The 18,716-nt window shown below is 40.3% G+C and overlaps 1 protein-coding gene across 1 annotated transcript in view; it reads right to left on the bottom strand.

The window, feature by feature from the left end:
- Nucleotides 1-18,716, bottom strand: part of LOC140108458 (cell adhesion molecule CEACAM1-like) — a gene marked incomplete at its 5' end in the record, with an annotated part of 96,172 nt that overhangs the window by 33,492 nt on the left and 43,964 nt on the right. The window contains one exon of the mRNA XM_072131748.1: nucleotides 12,947-13,009. Coding sequence (XP_071987849.1) covers nucleotides 12,965-13,009 — 45 coding nt within the window. The remainder of the gene's footprint in view (nucleotides 1-12,946; nucleotides 13,010-18,716) is intronic.

Raw genomic sequence — 18,716 nt, 5'->3', positions numbered from 1 at the left:
AATCCCTGGTAAAAGAGGAGGAGGGGAAAGAGTTTCTTAAGGCCCTAGATTTGCCTCGTTTATCAGAGGAGGAAAAAACACAATTGAATTCCCCCATAACAGAACAAGAAGTGATGTTGGTAATTAAGGGACTAACAAACGGCAAGGCGCCAGGCCCAGACGGGTACCCTGGGGAATTCTATAAAATGTTAGCAACGGAGGTAGTGCCAACCTTAACGAAAGTTTACCAAAACGTGATAAGGACTGGGGACTTCCTGCCATCAGGCGAGGTCGCATATGTAAAAGTTCTCCCCAAGGAGGGTAAGGACCTAGAACAGCCGGGAGCATATAGGCCGATTTCGCTCATAAATCAGGACATGAAGATTTTGTCGAAACTATTTGCCAGTAGGCTGGCTTCGATTATGCCGCGATTAATAGGGCCACATCAGGTGGGGTTTATTAAGGGAAGATCAGCAGTCACTAATATAAGAACGGTCTTGGCAGTACAGGAAGCAGTAGAAGAATCGGAGGAAGGTCCGGCGCTGCTGACACTCGACGCTGAAAAAGCGTTTGATAACGTAAATTGGGGTTGGATGTCAGCAGTGCTGGACGCTTTTGGTTTTGAAGGGGCTTTTCGCAGTTACATCACAGCGGCCTATAAAAAACCTAAGGCTAGGGTCTTCACGTCAGGTTTTCTTTCCCCTACAATAGAGTTGCAGAAGGGTACAAGGCAGGGGTGCCCCCTGTCACCCCTATTATTTGACCTCACGCTGGAACCGCTGGCCAGATACTTGGAGTCAGGGAAGGTTTATTCGGGCATAAAGGTAGGGACAAGGGAGGTACGTCTGGCATGTTTTGCAGACGATTTGCTGTTGTTTCTAAAATCACCTAGAACCCAGTTACAGCAAGTTTTGCAAACATTAGATAATTTCGGGTCTTTCACAGGGTACAAAATAAATGCCTCTAAGAGCCAGCTACTGCCTTTGGGAAAGGGAGCGCCAGGAATACAAACGGGGGAAAGGTGGTTGCAGGGGGTGGAAGTGAGACATTCCCAGATCACATATCTCGGGATTAAAATCAGTAGGATCCCTTCACAGACGTACAACTTAAATTACGGACCGCTGTTTCAAAGAATACAGGGAGAATTAGCGCGCTGGGAAACATTGCCGTTATCTTTGATGGGAAGGGCACACCTCATAAAGATGATAAGTTTTGGGAGGCTGCTGTACCCGTTGCAAACTTTACCTCTGCTAATAAGACATGCCGATTTTCAAAGGTTACAGACGGCGTTTGTGCGCTTTCTATGGAAGGGCAGGCGTCCTAGAATTGCCTATAACAAGTTAGCCCTACCTAAGTATGATGGAGGAATACAGTTACCGCTATTGCGCTGTTATAATCTAGCAGCACAGTTTAGACACGTTAGGGACTGGCTACACAACACTAACTCCCACTCTAATGTGATCCTGGAACAAGAACTAGCGGGACAGCATAGTTTGGCTGCACTACTACATCTCAAATGGTCGGAACTCCCCCCTAATGTCAAGAAGAGCTATCTCCTGAAAGATACAGTTGGGGCATGGAAAGCAATTAGGAAAATATACGGGAAACCGTTCAGCTTATCAAAATACACCCCCATACAGCTAAACATGATATATAGACAAACCAGAGAAAATAGATTGTTTAAGGAGTGGGGAGAAAAAGGGATAACAAGAACCGGGCATCTCCTACACGAGTCAGAACCTAGGTGGCTTACTTGGCAGGAATTCAAAGACAAATATAGGCTGGGCATCGCACAACACCTGCAGTTTTATCAAATTCTGGAGACCAGCAAAGCAAGTTAGAGGAATGCCAGAAGCAGAAAAGTCAGGTCCGTTTGACACTTTGGTAGGCACGCCTCAACGCCATGATTCTTTATCGGAAATCCATGTGAGAATTAGGGAACAAATGTTGCACCGTTGGAAAGGGAACTGCTTCCAGGGATGGGAAAGGGAAATAGATACCACAGATCTACATGACAAAATGCTAGCTGGTTGGGAAAAGGTACGAAAATCGATGATAAATGAGCAATGGAGGGAAATGCAGTATCGCTTGATGCACAGAGCAACATATGCTTTCAATTTTGCCCCGAGTGACGCACCAGCGCATTATCTGAGAAGCTGCCCGAAATGTGGCTTGGATAGAGCAAATCTATTTCATGCTATTTGGTCATGCCCACACCTGGAACCCTTTTGGCAAGCCATTAGGGCCATGATAAAAGAAGTATGGAGACAGGAGGTGATAATGACCCCGGAAACAATGCTATTTCACCACATACCAGTGGATGGGAATCCAGAGGAAACATGCATAGTAGACAAAAAGCTGATACATATAACTATATTGGTAGCTAAGAAGTGTATTCTGCGCCACTGGTTAGAGTCGACCATCCCTGACATACCGGAGGTGATTAGCACCCTGAAACAGCTTCTAGTATATGATAAAATAGAAACGGAGAGACATAAAGAAAGGGATTCGGAAAAGTTCTTTAAAAAGTGGAAGGAGTTTATTTTAAGATATTATACAAAAGCAGAGATACAATCACTTATGAAAACCTTTCAATACACCACATGGTACAATACTCAACAGCTGAAAGGAAGACTTGGAGCTTTGGAGTATAGAGGTTAGGGAAAGAGATCACCTGGAGTAGGGGGGGGGGGGGGTTGTTATAAGCCTGGGGTCCCGGCAGCTGGAGGATGAGGTGGAAGGCTGGAGCCACAGGCTGAATTTGTTTTTATTCATTGGTTTTAGAAAAATGAAAAAGTTTGTCTTTGCATATACTTGATACATTATTGTGAAATTTGTCAACTATGTATCCGTCGGATAAGACTGTGAAAATGAAAATGACTATTTATTTGTAAACTGTGCAGAGACAAAATAAAAAATTGTTGTTTAAAATATATAGACCCCATACTCTAAGAAATCTCCTTTGGGAAAATGACTTACATGACATTTGGAGAATACAGCACACCTCACAAAAGGACTTTACATACTTCTCTCCTAGACACAAAACATATTCCCGCATTGATATGTTTGTAATCAACAAGGATCTTATTGACCAGGTGGAATCCTCTTCCATTGGCCTAATCAAATGGTCACATCACAATAACGGAACAATACTCAAAACATAATGATTGGATCTGGAAAGCAGATACGTCAGCCATCGCCCACCCCCTGAATCTAGCGAAAATAGAACTAGCAATTAGAGAGTTTTTATCTTTCAATGATAACGGGGACGCAGATATTTTTTCCATCTGGCTTATGCACAAGGGGTATATCCAAGACGACCTTAGAAAGCTAGAAAATAGAATTAAGAGAACTAGAGAAGCAGAAATCAATTCGTCTTTAAAGAAAATTCAGCAATTAGAAAACATTAATAAAAAGAATTTTTCTCAAAATTCCCTGGATCTATTAAACAAAGAAAGAGCCCACCTGAGAAACCTCTTACTACATAGCCATGCAATAAAATATTATTCTCAGGACCACAAAGCTGGTTCATTACTCGCTAACAAACTAAAAAAAAAGGGGATTAAAATCCAATATACCGCATGTAATACACCCTCAGACAGGCAACAGAATAATGTATCCAAGAGACATAGCACACACGGTCAAAGGATTTTATGAGGAACTCTATCATCTGAACCAGAATAAAACTAATATTCCCACCTCTGAACAAATCCATAAATATTTGGACTCCCTGTCCCTCCCAAAACTATCCCCTGAGCAACTATCAATGCTTCATGCGCCTATCCTATCGGATGAGGTTCTAAAAGCCATAAAACTGTCACCCTCCAATAAAGCTCCAGGCCCAGATGGCCTCCCAGGGGCATACTACAAAAAATGTTCAAATATACTTGCCCCTTACCTTGTAAGAGTCTATGAAGCTGCATCATCCAGAGGAAGATATGCTTTCCTCCATAATAGTGACCCTCCCTAATAAAACCACACATAACCCAGCTAACTTTCGCCCTATCTCTTTATTAAATGAAGACCTCAAGATATATCCTCGCATCCTAGCGAATAGATGACCAATCAGGATTCACCCCGGGCAGACAGGCCTCCGACAATACCAGAAAATTCATAGATCTCCTCCAGGTTTGCGAAATAGAACAAACACCGGCCCTATCTATGACAATCCATGCTGAAAAAGCATTCGACAGGGTGGACTGGGACTATCTATTTGCCACCTTAAAAAAGTTCGGACTCAATGGTCCAATTATGGCTGCAATTAAAGCTCTATACTCCAACCCCTCGGCAAGAGTATTTATTAATGGTAGGCTATCTCAAAAGTTCACCCTGTGGAATGGTACAAGACAGGGATGCCCCCTCTCCCCCATAATCTTCATCCTTGCCATTGAGCCTCCATACCAATCGCACAACCTCCATACCAATTGCACAACCTCCATACCAATCGCACAACCTCCATACCAATCGCACAACCTCCTTACCAATTGCACAACCTCCATACCAATCGCACAACCTCCATACCAATCGCACAACCTCCATACCAATCGCACAACCTCCATACCAATCGCACAACCTCCATACCAATCGCACAACCTCCTTACCAATTGCACAACCTCCATACCAATCGCACAACCTCCATACCAATCGCACAACCTCCATACCAATCGCACAACCTCCATACCAATCGCACAACCTCCATACCAATCGCACAACCTCCATACCAATCGCACAACCTCCATACCAATCGCACAACCTCCTTACCAATCGCACAACCTCCATACCAATCGCACAACCTCCATACCAATCGCACAACCTCCATACCAATCGCACAACCTCCATACCAATTGCACAACCTCCACACCAATTGCACAACCTCCATACCAATTGCACAACCTCCATACCAATTGCACAACCTCCATACCAATTGCACAACCTCCATACCAATCGCACAACCTCCATACCAATCGCACAACCTCCATACCAATCGCACAACCTCCATACCAATCGCACAACCTCCATACCAATCGCACAACCTCCATACCAATCGCACAACCTCCTTACCAATTGCACAACCTCCATACCAATCGCACAACCTCCATACCAATCGCACAACCTCCATACCAATCGCACAACCTCCATACCAATCGCACAACCTCCATACCAATCGCACAACCTCCATACCAATCGCACAACCTCCATACCAATCGCACAACCTCCATACCAATCGCACAACCTCCATACCAATCGCACAACCTCCTTACCAATTGCACAACCTCCTTACCAATCGCACAACCTCCATACCAATCGCACAACCTCCATACCAATCGCACAACCTCCATACCAATCGCACAACCTCCATACCAATTGCACAACCTCCATACCAATCGCACAACCTCCTTACCAATCGCACAACCTCCATACCAATCGCACAACCTCCATACCAATCGCACAACCTCCATACCAATCGCACAACCTCCATACCAATTGCACAACCTCCACACCAATTGCACAACCTCCATACCAATCGCACAACCTCAATACCAATCGCACAACCTCCATACCAATCGCACAACCTCCATACCAATTGCACTAAAATCCCTACAGGACTTTGGAGAAATTTCATATTATAAAGTAAACAATTCAAAATCCCAAGCTCTACCAGTTAATGTAAAGGCAGAAATAACCCAGAAACTGAAATATGAATACAATCTAGACTGGCAACCAGAACACATAACATACTTAGGAACTGAACTAGCCTTCCCAACCAAAAATCTATACAAATGTAATTATCTCCCCCTATTATCGAAAACTGATAAGGAACTAACAGAATACTCAAAAGTGCTTCTATCATGGTGCGGACGTATAGCGTCCTACAAAATGATGACCCTTCCAAAATGTATCTATATTTTTAGAACCATTCCTATCCCAATCCCAGAATCATTTTTTAGAGCAGCGAACACCCAACTAAGGAAATGTATATGGCAGGGGAAAAGTCCAAGGATTGCACTTCATATAATGTCAAAATCAAAACCAGTAGGGGGGGGGTTAGGAGTACCGGTTTTGAAGGATTACTATAAAGCTGCAATTTTAAACCAAGCAAGGTCTTGGTGGAACAACGATCGAAAGAATCGATGGTGCGAGATTGAAAAGCATTACAATAATAACGCTCCCATACAAAGCAGACTCTTAAACACAATATGCAATATTAAATCGCCAACCCCTAGACTTAGCACCATGCAAGCCACGGACCAGGCATGGGAAGAATTGATCTCAAACAATAACCAAGAGCTAACACACCTTTCCCTAGATAACATCCCTAATATCCATAACACCAACCTACATCTTTGGAGATCACAGAATATTACAGCACTAGCAGATCTAATCATCAACCAAAAACTGGCTCCTTTTGCCAGTCTAATCAATACGTACAATCTTTCCCCAGGAGAAATATTTAGTTACCTTAAAATACGCAAATACATATCAAATATTAATCTGGATAATCTTCAGATAAATAAACATATTCGCAACTTTTTACAAGATAGATCCCCTAAAAAAAAAAAAGGGGATCTCATGTTTCTACCTACTCTTAAACAATAAAGGGTTAATGTCTAATCTACCATATAGGAAAGCCTGGGAGAAAGATCTAGACCAGAATTTCAGTAATAAAGACTGGACAAATGCCTTATCTCTAGTACACTCCACTTTCCATAGTGTCTCACACCTGGAGGCCATAACCAAGACTCACATGAGATGGTACTTTACCCCACACATCTCCCCCAGGCACTCTACTGCATATACTGTGGTCATGTCCAAAAATAAAACCTTTATGGCTAGAAGCTTATAATCTAATCTCCAGATTGGGCATTACAAATATTCCACTTCATCCGGCTACAGCACTCCTGTTAATGGATATGAAGGCAATTCCTTTAAAATTTCGCACTATCGTAGCACATGTCTTGATGACCACTAGAGATGAGCGAGCACTAAAATGCTCGGGTGCTCGTTATTCGAGACGAACTTTTCCCGATGCTCGAGTGCTCGTCTCGAATAACGAGCCCCATTGAAGTCAATGGGAGACCCGAGCATTTTTTTAATAAAACTGAACAGTAAAAGAACAGTGCAAAAAAAAAAAATTCCAGATGTTTGCAGATGTTTTACTTGTAAGAACACATTGAAATAACACTATTCTTCACATTGCAGGTGTTCGCGCGTGTCTCCCGATAGGTTCGGAGATGTTCGGAACATCTGGAATGTGAAGAATAGAATTAAAACATTAAAAACAGTGAATACAGGAGCATTTAAGTGCAGAACACATTGAAAGAACAATATTCTTCACTTTGCAGGTGTGCGCGCGTGTCTCCCGATAGGTTCGGAGATTTGCGCGCAAAGTGAAGAATAGAATTAAAACATTAAAAACAGTGAATACAGGAGCATTTAAGTGCAGAACACATTGAAAGAACACTATTCTTCACATTGCAAGTGTGCGCGCGTGTCTCCCGATAGGTTCGGAGATACGGGCGCACAGCTGCAAAGTGAAGAATAGAATTAAAACATTAAAAACTGTGAACACAGGAGCATGTAAGTGCAGAACACATTGAAAGAACACTATTCTTCACATTCCAGATGTTCCGAACAACTCCGAACCTATCGGGAGACACGCGCGCACACCTGCAATGTGAAGAATAGTGTTATTTCAATGTGTTCTTACAAGGAAAACATCAGGAAACATCTGGAATATTTTTTTTTTTACAATAAAAATACTTTTATTCAATTTATTTTATTAATTTACTGCTCGATCCGAGTAACGAGCCAGTCCGAGTAACGAGCCGGTCCGAGTATGCTAATACTCCACCCAGCAGTATACTCACTCATCTCTAGTAATAACAAAATATTGGAAAGACACCCACACACCAAATATAAATACCACTTGCTCCTATGAGAAAGCTATATCACTACACAACAATAAATACAACAACTTTGTGAAACAATGGGATACATGGATTCAGAGTACTTATTTCCAAGAGTGATTTAGGCCGGTCCGTAGCTCTAGGCCTAGTTTAATAGTTTAGAAGTTTAAAAGTTTAATAATACAACTGTTAGTTCGGATGGGTGTCATACATCCTGTATACTGTTTAATTATTTGTCTTTAGACTATTCCTTAATCTCATTCATATTTGAAGACAGCAGAAATTGTCTGCACTAGCGACTCCTCGCCGCACACCGACCTAGTTTAAGCGACTCAAGAGAGAAGAGCGGTTTTAGAGATAAGAGGAGAACTACTAAACAAGAGATATGTTGTCGGGAAATGCTACGCTTACTCTAATATTTCTGTTCATTTGTCTCTATTAGAGATGAGCGAGTATACTGCTGGGTGGAGTATTAGCATACTCGGACCGGCTCGTTACTCGGACCGGCTCGTTACTCGGACCGGCTCGTTACTCGGACCGGCTCGTTACTCGGACCGGCTCGTTACTCGGATCGAGCAGTAAATTAATAAAATAAATTGAATAAAAGTATTTTTATTGTAAAAAAAAAAATATTCCAGATGTTTCCTGATGTTTTCCTTGTAAGAACACATTGAAATAACACTATTCTTCACTTTCCAGGTGTGCGCGCGTGTCTCCCGCTAATTTAGGAGATGTTCGGAACATCTGGAATGTGAAGAATAGTGTTCTTTCAATGTGTTCTGCACTTAAATGCTCCTGTATTCACTGTTTTTAATGTTTTAATTCTATTCTTCACTTTGCGCGCAAATCTCCGAACCTATCGGGAGACACGCGCGCACCCCTGCAATGTGAAGAATAGAATTAAAACATTAAAAACAGTGAACACAGGAGCATGTAAGTGCAGAACACATTGAAATAACACTATTCTTCACATTCCAGATGTTCCGAACATCTCCTAACTTAGCGGGAGACACGCGCGCACACCTGCAAAGTGAAGAATAGTGTTATTTCAATGTGTTCTTACAAGGAAAACATCAGGAAACATCTGGAATATTTTTTTTTTGCACTGTTCTTTTACTGTTCAGTTTTATTAAAAAAATGCTCGAGTCTCCCATTGACTTCAATGGGGCTCGTTATTCGAGACGAGCACTCGAGCATCGGGAAAAGTTCGTCTCGAATAACGAGCACCCGAGCATTTTAGTGCTCGCTCATCTCTAGTCTCTATGTATGATGTAACTGGTGCCCATTGGGCACATACTGTTGTCAATTATTGTTAAAAACTCAAAAAAAATTGTTTTTTAAAAAAAAAAATAATAATAATTAGAATTGTGGCATTTTATTTAAATTTAGGTTTTAAGTACCCAGACCCCTTCTGTAACATAAATAAGCAAAATAAAGAAATGTCAAAAAAATAAATAAATAAATAATACTGACAATATTCTGCTCAGAGAAATTTAAGATCACTAATGGTGTTCGTCAGGGATGCCCGCTATCTCCCTTGTTATTTAATATCTTCATACAACCCCTGGCACAGGCAGTGCAAACAAATAAAGATATTAGAGGGATAAATATCAGGGGAGCCGGACACTCAATAGGCTTATATGCCGATGACATCATTATTTCATGCGAGGAACCAGCCGCTTCATTGGCCGCCTTTAAAAAGGTAGTTAATTCATACTCCCTGCTATCATATTATAAAATCAATGAAAGTAAAAGCAAATTGCTACTAATAAACGAACCACAAATCAAAGAAAACTTCCCATATCTATGGTCCCCAGAAGGTTTCCAGTACCTGGGGATACAGATGGCTGGCTCCCTTAAAGACTTGCTTAAACAAAATCGCCGCGGTAAAACGGAATATTCTGCCAACGGTACTAAATTATATGAGATGTATCCCCTAAGATTCCCAAAAGAAGAGATAAAAAAGACTCAAAAATATATGGACAGATACATTTGGAAGGGTAAACCCCCACGGTTGCCTAAAAAAACTTTACATGCCCCGAAAATCTTAGGCGGAGTAGGACACCCAAACCTATTAAGATACCAAGAAGCCACCTTGATGGAACCAATAAAAAGCCTATGGCAAAATGACGAGAGGGAAAAATGGACGACTATAGAGAAAGCATTCGCTAAACAGACATCACTGAAAGATTGCAGCCGATTGGCTTGGCTATAGCACGGCTGGGCGGATGCTTGTCAGTACCAAAGCAATGTTGACAGCGCGGCACAATTATCACTCTATTTGGTCGGACATATATCTGTCTCGGCAGGAAGTTGACATGGACGCTCTCAGCCTGTGTCTCACAGACTTCCCAGCAGGAAAATGGAAAGCTGCAGGCATCTCTTCCCTGGCCGACCTTTTTCAAGGAGACAGAGTCATGTCTCTCGAGGAGGTCTGTAAACTCATAGCATCCCCAAGGGTGAATTCCTTAATTATAGGAAAATGGCGTCGCTTCTGCAACGAACACCAAGGAAATGGTACAAGAACAACATAGGTAGGACACCAAGGAAATGGTACAAGAACAACGTAGGTAGGACACCAAGGAAATGGTACAAGAACAACGTAGGTAGGACACCAAGGAAATGGTACAAGAACAACGTAGGTAGGACACCAAGGAAATGGTACAAGAACAACGTAGGTAGGACACCAAGGAAATGGTACAAGAACAACGTAGGTAGGACACCAAGGAAATGGTACAAGAACAACGTAGGTAGGACACCAAGGAAATGGTACAAGAACAACGTAGGTAGGACACCAAGGAAATGGTACAAGAACAACGTAGGTAGGACACCAAGGAAATGGTACAAGAACAACGTAGGTAGGACACCAAGGAAATGGTACAAGAACAACGTAGGTAGGACACCAAGGAAATGGTACAAGAACAACGTAGGTAGGACACCAAGGAAATGGTACAAGAACAACGTAGGTAGGACACCAAGGAAATGGTACAAGAACAACGTAGGTAGGACACCAAGGAAATGGTACAAGAACAACGTAGGTAGGTCGCCAAGGAAATGGTACAAGAACAACGTAGGTAGGTCGCCAAGGAAATGGTACAAGAACAACGTAGGTAGGACACCAAGGAAATGGTACAAGAACAACGTAGGTAGGACACCAAGGAAATGGTACAAGAACAACATAGGTAGGTCGCCAAGGAAATGGTACAAGAACAACGTAGGTAGGACACCAAGGAAATGGTACAAGAACAACGTAGGTAGGACACCAAGGAAATGGTACAAGAACAACGTAGGTAGGACACCAAGGAAATGGTACAAGAACAACGTAGGTAGGACACCAAGGAAATGGTACAAGAACAACGTAGGTAGGACACCAAGGAAATGGTACAAGAACAACGTAGGTAGGACACCAAGGAAATGGTACAAGAACAACATAGGTAGGACACCAAGGAAATGGTACAAGAACAACGTAGGTAGGACACCAAGGAAATGGTACAAGAACAACGTAGGTAGGACACCAAGGAAATGGTACAAGAACAACGTAGGTAGGACACCAAGGAAATGGTACAAGAACAACGTAGGTAGGACACCAAGGAAATGGTACAAGAACAACGTAGGTAGGACGCCAAGGAAATGGTACAAGAACAACGTAGGTAGGACGCCAAGGAAATGGTACAAGAACAACGTAGGTAGGACGCCAAGGAAATGGTACAAGAACAACGTAGGTAGGACGCCAAGGAAATGGTACAAGAACAACGTAGGTAGGTCGCCAAGGAAATGGTACAAGAACAACATAGGTAGGACACCAAGGAAATGGTACAAGAACAACGTAGGTAGGACACCAAGGAAATGGTACAAGAACAACGTAGGTAGGACACCAAGGAAATGGTACAAGAACAACGTAGGTAGGACACCAAGGAAATGGTACAAGAACAACGTAGGTAGGACACCAAGGAAATGGTACAAGAACAACGTAGGTAGGACACCAAGGAAATGGTACAAGAACAACGTAGGTAGGACACCAAGGAAATGGTACAAGAACAACGTAGGTAGGACACCAAGGAAATGGTACAAGAACAACGTAGGTAGGTCACCAAGGAAATGGTACAAGAACAACGTAGGTAGGACACCAAGGAAATGGTACAAGAACAACGTAGGTAGGACACCAAGGAAATGGTACAAGAACAACGTAGGTAGGACACCAAGGAAATGGTACAAGAACAACGTAGGTAGGACACCAAGGAAATGGTACAAGAACAACGTAGGTAGGTCGCCAAGGAAATGGTACAAGAACAACGTAGGTAGGACACCAAGGAAATGGTACAAGAACAACGTAGGTAGGACGCCAAGGAAATGGTACAAGAACAACGTAGGTAGGACACCAAGGAAATGGTACAAGAACAACGTAGGTAGGACGCCAAGGAAATGGTACAAGAACAACGTAGGTAGGACGCCAAGGAAATGGTACAAGAACAACGTAGGTAGGACACCAAGGAAATGGTACAAGAACAACGTAGGTAGGACGCCAAGGAAATGGTACAAGAACAACGTAGGTAGGACACCAAGGAAATGGTACAAGAACAACGTAGGTAGGACGCCAAGGAAATGGTACAAGAACAACGTAGGTAGGACGCCAAGGAAATGGTACAAGAACAACGTGATGTATGACAGGGGAGTCATAAGCAACAAACATTGTTTCTCGGGGGGGGGGGGGGGGATATATGGACATGAACCCAGAGACTTAGTCAAATGGTCACCGTATTATTAGAGAATAGGATGTAAAAACACAAAACTAGAGGGGGACGTGGGACAGGGGAGGTAAGGGCACACTATAAATAAAGGAAGACTATCGCATCTGCATTTATAGAGTCAGGCATTTGTACATTGTTTCTGTGTGTAGATTGACTGTTGTGTAAAATTGTCATTTTTGTATATTTTTTTTTGTGTATTTGAGGTTAAAATAAAAAAAATTATTAAAAAAAAATACTGACAATATACTGGAAGACGCCTCGCCTACATTCATCACAGGATCTTATGTAAATCAGAAAATAGAGAAAACTCACTGGTCACTGCTGCGGGAGTCAGTTCTCATATATGTCACACGGACGCCTCAGATTATCCACATCCTGCGGGGAAAATACATCACAGTATTACATGTCACAAGTCATCAATCACATTCATATTAGTAAGAACATACTCCTGTACATAGGGAGCAGTATTATAGTAGTTATATTCCTGTACATAGGGGGCAGTATTATAGTAGTTATACTCCTGTACATAGGGGGCAGTATTATAGTAGTTATACTCCTGTACATAGGGGGCAGTATTATAGTAGTTATATTCATGTACATAGGGGGCAGTATTATAGTAGTTATATTCCTGTACATAGGGGGCAGTATTATAGTAGTTATATTCCTGTACATAGGGGGCAGTATTATAGTAGTTATATTCTTGTAAATAGGGGGCAGTATTATAGTAGTTATATTCCTGTACATAGGGGGCAGTATTATAGTAGTTATACTCCTGTACATAGGGGGCAGTATTATAGTAGTTATATTCCTGTACATAGGGGGCAGTATTATAGTAGTTATATTCCTGTACATAGGGGGCAGTATTATAGTATTTATATTCCTGTACATAGGGGGCAGTATTATAGTAGTTATATTCCTGTACATAGGGGGCAGTATTATAGTAGTTATATTCCTGTACATAGGGGGCAGTATTATAGTAGTTATATTCCTGTACATAGGGGGCAGTATTATAGTAGTTATATTCCTGTACATAGGGGGCAGTATTATAGTAGTTATATTCCTGTGCATAGGGGGCAGTATTATAGTAGTTATATTCCTGTACATAGGGGGCAGTATTATAGTAGTTATATTCCTGTACATAGGGGGCAGTATTATAGTAGTTATATTCCTGTACATAGGGGGCAGTATTATAGTAGTTATATTCTTGTACATAGGGGGCAGTATTATAGTAGTTATACTCCTGTACATAGGGGGCAGTATTATAGTAGTTATACTCCTGTACATAGGGGGCAGTATTATAGTAGTTATATTCCTGTACATAGGGGGCAGTATTATAGTAGTTATATCCCTGTACATAGGGGGTAGTATTATAGTAGTTATATTCCTGTACATAGGGGCAGTATTATAGTAGTTATATTCCTGTACATAGGGGCAGTATTATATTAGTTATATTCCTGTACATAGGGGGCAGTATTATAGTAGTTATATTCCTGTACATAGGGGGCAGTATTATAGTAGTTATATTCTTGTACATAGGGGGCAGTATTATAGTAGTTATATTCTTGTACATAGGGGGCAGTATAATAGTAGTTATATTCCTGTACATAGGGGGCAGTATTATAGTAGTTATATTCCTGTACATAGGGGGCAGTATTATAGTAGTTATATTCTTGTACATAGGGGCAGTATTATAGTAGTTATATTCTTGTACATAGGGGGCAGTATTATAGTAGTTATATTCCTGTACATAGGGGGCAGTATTATAGTAGTTATATTCTTGTACATAGGGGCAGTATTATAGTAGTTATATTCTTGTACATAGGGGGTAGTATTATAGTAGTTATATTCCTGTACATAGGGGGCAGTATTATAGTAGTTATATTCCTGTACATAGGGGGCAGTATTATAGTAGTTATATTCCTGTACATAGGGGGCAGTATTATAGTAGTTATATCCCTGTACATAGGGGGCAGTATTATAGTAGTTATATTCTTGTACATAGGGGGCAGTATTATAGTAGTTATATTCCTGTACATAGGGGGCAGTATTATAGTAGTTATATTCCTGTACATAGGGGGCAGTATTATAGTAGTTATATTCCTGTACATAGGGGGCAGTATTATAGTAGTTATATTCTTGTACATAGGGGCAGTATTATAGTAGTTATATTCCTGTACATAGGGGGCAGTATTATAGTAGTTATATTCCTGTACATAGGGGGCAGTATTATAGTAGTTATATTACTGTACATAGGGGACAGTATTATAGTAGATATATTCCTGTACATAGGGGGCAGTATTATAGTAGTTATATCCCCGTACATAGGGGGCAGTATTATAGTAGTTATATTCCTGTACATAGGGGACCGTATTATAGTAGATATATTCCTGTACATAGGGGACCGTATTATAGTAGATATATTCCTGTACATAGGGGGCAGTATTATAGTAGTTATATTCCTGTACATAGGGGGCAGTATTATAGTAGTTATATTCTTGTACATAGGGGGCAGTATTATAGTAGGTATATTCTTGTACATAAGGGGCAGTATTATAGTAGTTATATTCCTGTACATCGGGGGCAGTATTATAGTAGTTATATTCCTGTACATAGGGGGCAGTATTATAGTAGTTATATTCCTGTACATAGGGGGCAGTATTATAGTAGTTATATTCTTGTACATAGGAGGCAGTATTATAGTAGTTATGTACTTGTACATAGGGGGCAGTATTATAGTAGTTATATTCCTGTACATAGGAGGCAGTATTATAGTAGTTATATTCTTGTACATAGGGGGCAGTATTATAGTAGTTATATTCCTGTACATAGGGGGCAGAATTATAGTAGTTATATTCTTGTAAAAAGGGGGCAGTATTATAGTAGTTATATTCTTGTACATATGGGGCAGTATTATAGTAGTTATATTCCTGTACATAGGGGGCAGTATTATAGTAGTTATATTCCTGTACGTAGGGGGCAGTATTATAGTAGTTATATTCCTGTACATAGGGGCAGTATTATAGTAGTTATATTCTTGCACATAGAGGGCAGTAATATAGTAGTTATATTCTTGTACATAGGGGGCAGTATTATAGTAGTTATATTCCTGTACATAGGGGGCAGTATTATAGTAGTTATATTCTGTTACATAGGGGGCAGTATTATAGTAGTTATATTCCTGTACATAGGGGGCAGTATTATAGTAGTTATATTCCTGTACATAGGGGGCAGTATTATAGTAGTTATATTCCTGTACATAGGGGGCAGTATTATAGTAGTTATATTCCTGTACATAGGGGGCAGTATTATAGTAGTTATATTCCTGTACATAGGGGGCAGTATTATAGTAGTTATATCCCTGTACATAGGAGGCAGTATTATAGTAGTTATATTCTTGTACATAGGGGGCAGTATTATAGTAGTTATATTCCTGTACATAGGGGGCAGTATTATAGTATTTATATTCCTGTACATAGGGGGCAGTATTATAGTAGTTATATTCCTGTACATAGGGGACAGTATTATAGTAGATATATTCCTGTACATAGGGGGCAGTATTATAGTAGTTATATTCCTGTACGTAGGGGGCAGTATTATAGTAGTTATATTCCTGTACATAGGGGCAGTATTATAGTAGTTATATTCTTGCACATAGAGGGCAGTATTATAGTAGTTATATTCTTGTACATAGGGGGCAGTATTATAGTAGTTATATTCCTGTACATAGGGGGCAGTATTATAGTAGTTATATTCCTGTACATAGGGGACAGTATTATAGTAGATATATTCCTGTACATAGGGGGCAGTATTATAGTAGTTATATTCCTGTACATAGGGGGCAGTATTATAGTAGTTATATTCCTGTACATAGGGGGCAGTATTATAGTAGTTATATTCTTGTACATAGGGGGCAGTATTATAGTAGGTATATTCCTGTACATAGGGGGCAGTATTATAGTAGTTATATTCCTGTACATAGGGGGCAGTATTATAGTAGTTATATTCTTGTACATAGGGGGCAGTATTATAGTAGTTATATTCCTGTACATAGGAGGCAGTATTATAGTAGATATATTCCTGTACATAGGGGGCAGTATTATAGTAGTTATATTCCTGTACATAGGGGGCAGTATTATAGTAGTTATATTCCTGTACATAGGGGGCAGTATTATAGTAGTTATATTCCTGTACATAGGGGGCAGTATTATAGTAGTTATATTCTGTTACATAGGGGGCAGTATTATAGTAGTTATATTCTGTTACATAGGGGGCAGTATTATAGTAGTTATATTCCTGTACATAGGGGGCATTATTATAGTAGTTATATTCTTGTACATAGGGGGCAGTATTATAGTAGTTATGTTCTTGTACATAGGGGGCAGTATTATAGTAGTTATATTCTTGTACATAGGGGGCAGTATTATAGTAGTTATATTCCTGTACATAGGGGGCAGTATTATAGTAGTTATATTCCTGTACATAGGGGGCAGTATTATAGTAGTTATATTCCTGTACATAGGGGGCAGTATTATAGTAGTTATATTCCTGTACATAGGGGGCAGTATTATAGTAGTTATATTCCTGTACATAGGGGGCAGTATTATAGTAGTTATATTCCTGTACATAGGGGGCAGTATTATAGTAGTTATATTCCTGTACATAGGGGGCAGTATTATAGTAGTTATATTCCTGTACATAGGGGGCAGTATTATAGTAGTTATATTCCTGTACATAGGGGGCAGTATTATAGTAGTTATATTCCTGTACATAGGGGGCAGTATTATAGTAGTTATATCCCTGTACATAGGGGGCAGTATTATAGTAGTTATATCCCTGTACATAGGGGGCAGTATTATAGTAATTATATTCTTGTACATAGGGGGCAGTATTATAGTAGTTATATTCCTGTACATAGGGGGCAGTATTATAGTAGTTATATCCCTGTACATAGGAGGCAGTATTATAGTAGTTATATTCTTGTACATAGGGGGCAGTATTATAGTAGTTATATTCCTGTACATAGGGGGCAGTATTATAGTAGTTATATTCCTGTACATAGGGGGCAGTATTATAGTAGTTATATTCCTGTACATAGGGGACAGTATTATAGTAGATACATTCCTGTACATAGGGGGCAGTATTATAGTAGTTATATTCCTGTACATAGGGGGCAGTATTATAGTAGTTATATTCCTGTACATAGGGGGCAGTATTATAGTACAGGCGGTCCCCTACTTAAGGACACCCGACTTACAGACAACCCATAGTTACAGACGGACCCCTCTGCCCAATGTGACCTCTGGTGAAGCTCTCTGGATGTTACTATAGTCCCAGACTGCAATGATCAGCTGTAAGGTGTCTGTAATGAAGCTTTATTGATAATTCTTGGTCCAATTACACCAAAAATTTTGAAACTCCAATTGTCACTGGGGCAAAAGAAAAAAAATTGTCTAGAACTTCCATTATAAAATATACAGTTTCGACTTACATACAAATTCAACTTAAGAACAAACCTCCAGACCCTATCTTGTATGTAACCCGGGGACTGCCTGTAGTTATATTCTTGTACATAGGGGGCAGTATTATAGTAGGTATATTCTTGTACATAGGGGGCAGTATTATAGTAGGTATATTCCTGTACATAGGGGGCAGTATTATAGTAGTTATATTCCTGTACATAGGGGGCAGTATTATAGTAGTTATATTCTTGTACATAGGAGGCAGTATTATAGTAGTTATATTCTTGTACATAGGGGGCAATTTTTATTAGTAAAAAACAAACATAAATACAGAAATACTTTTCCATCAAAATAAATCATAGATCATTCAGTATAAATCATACATGTTCATAAAAAATAAAATGTATATTAAATGTAACTTAAGAGTCCATTTTAGCTGAAAGGGAAACAAAAAAACAGAAAAAAAACAAATGCTTCCACATTATATAATCAGACATATTTCACTCCAGATGAATGTTCCTCCAAAGTCTTATATTCTCCCCCTTTTTCCTGACCTCTAATGACCGGATCCACCTGAGCTCGGACATGATGAGGCTTATGGCCTTATGATGGTGGAAGTCCTC

Source organism: Engystomops pustulosus, unplaced genomic scaffold, assembly GCF_040894005.1.
Source record: "Engystomops pustulosus unplaced genomic scaffold, aEngPut4.maternal MAT_SCAFFOLD_132, whole genome shotgun sequence".
Taxonomy (NCBI): Eukaryota; Metazoa; Chordata; class Amphibia; order Anura; family Leptodactylidae; genus Engystomops; species Engystomops pustulosus.
The sequence above is the reverse complement of the archived record's forward strand: the minus strand, read 5'-3'. Positions and strand labels throughout refer to the sequence as shown.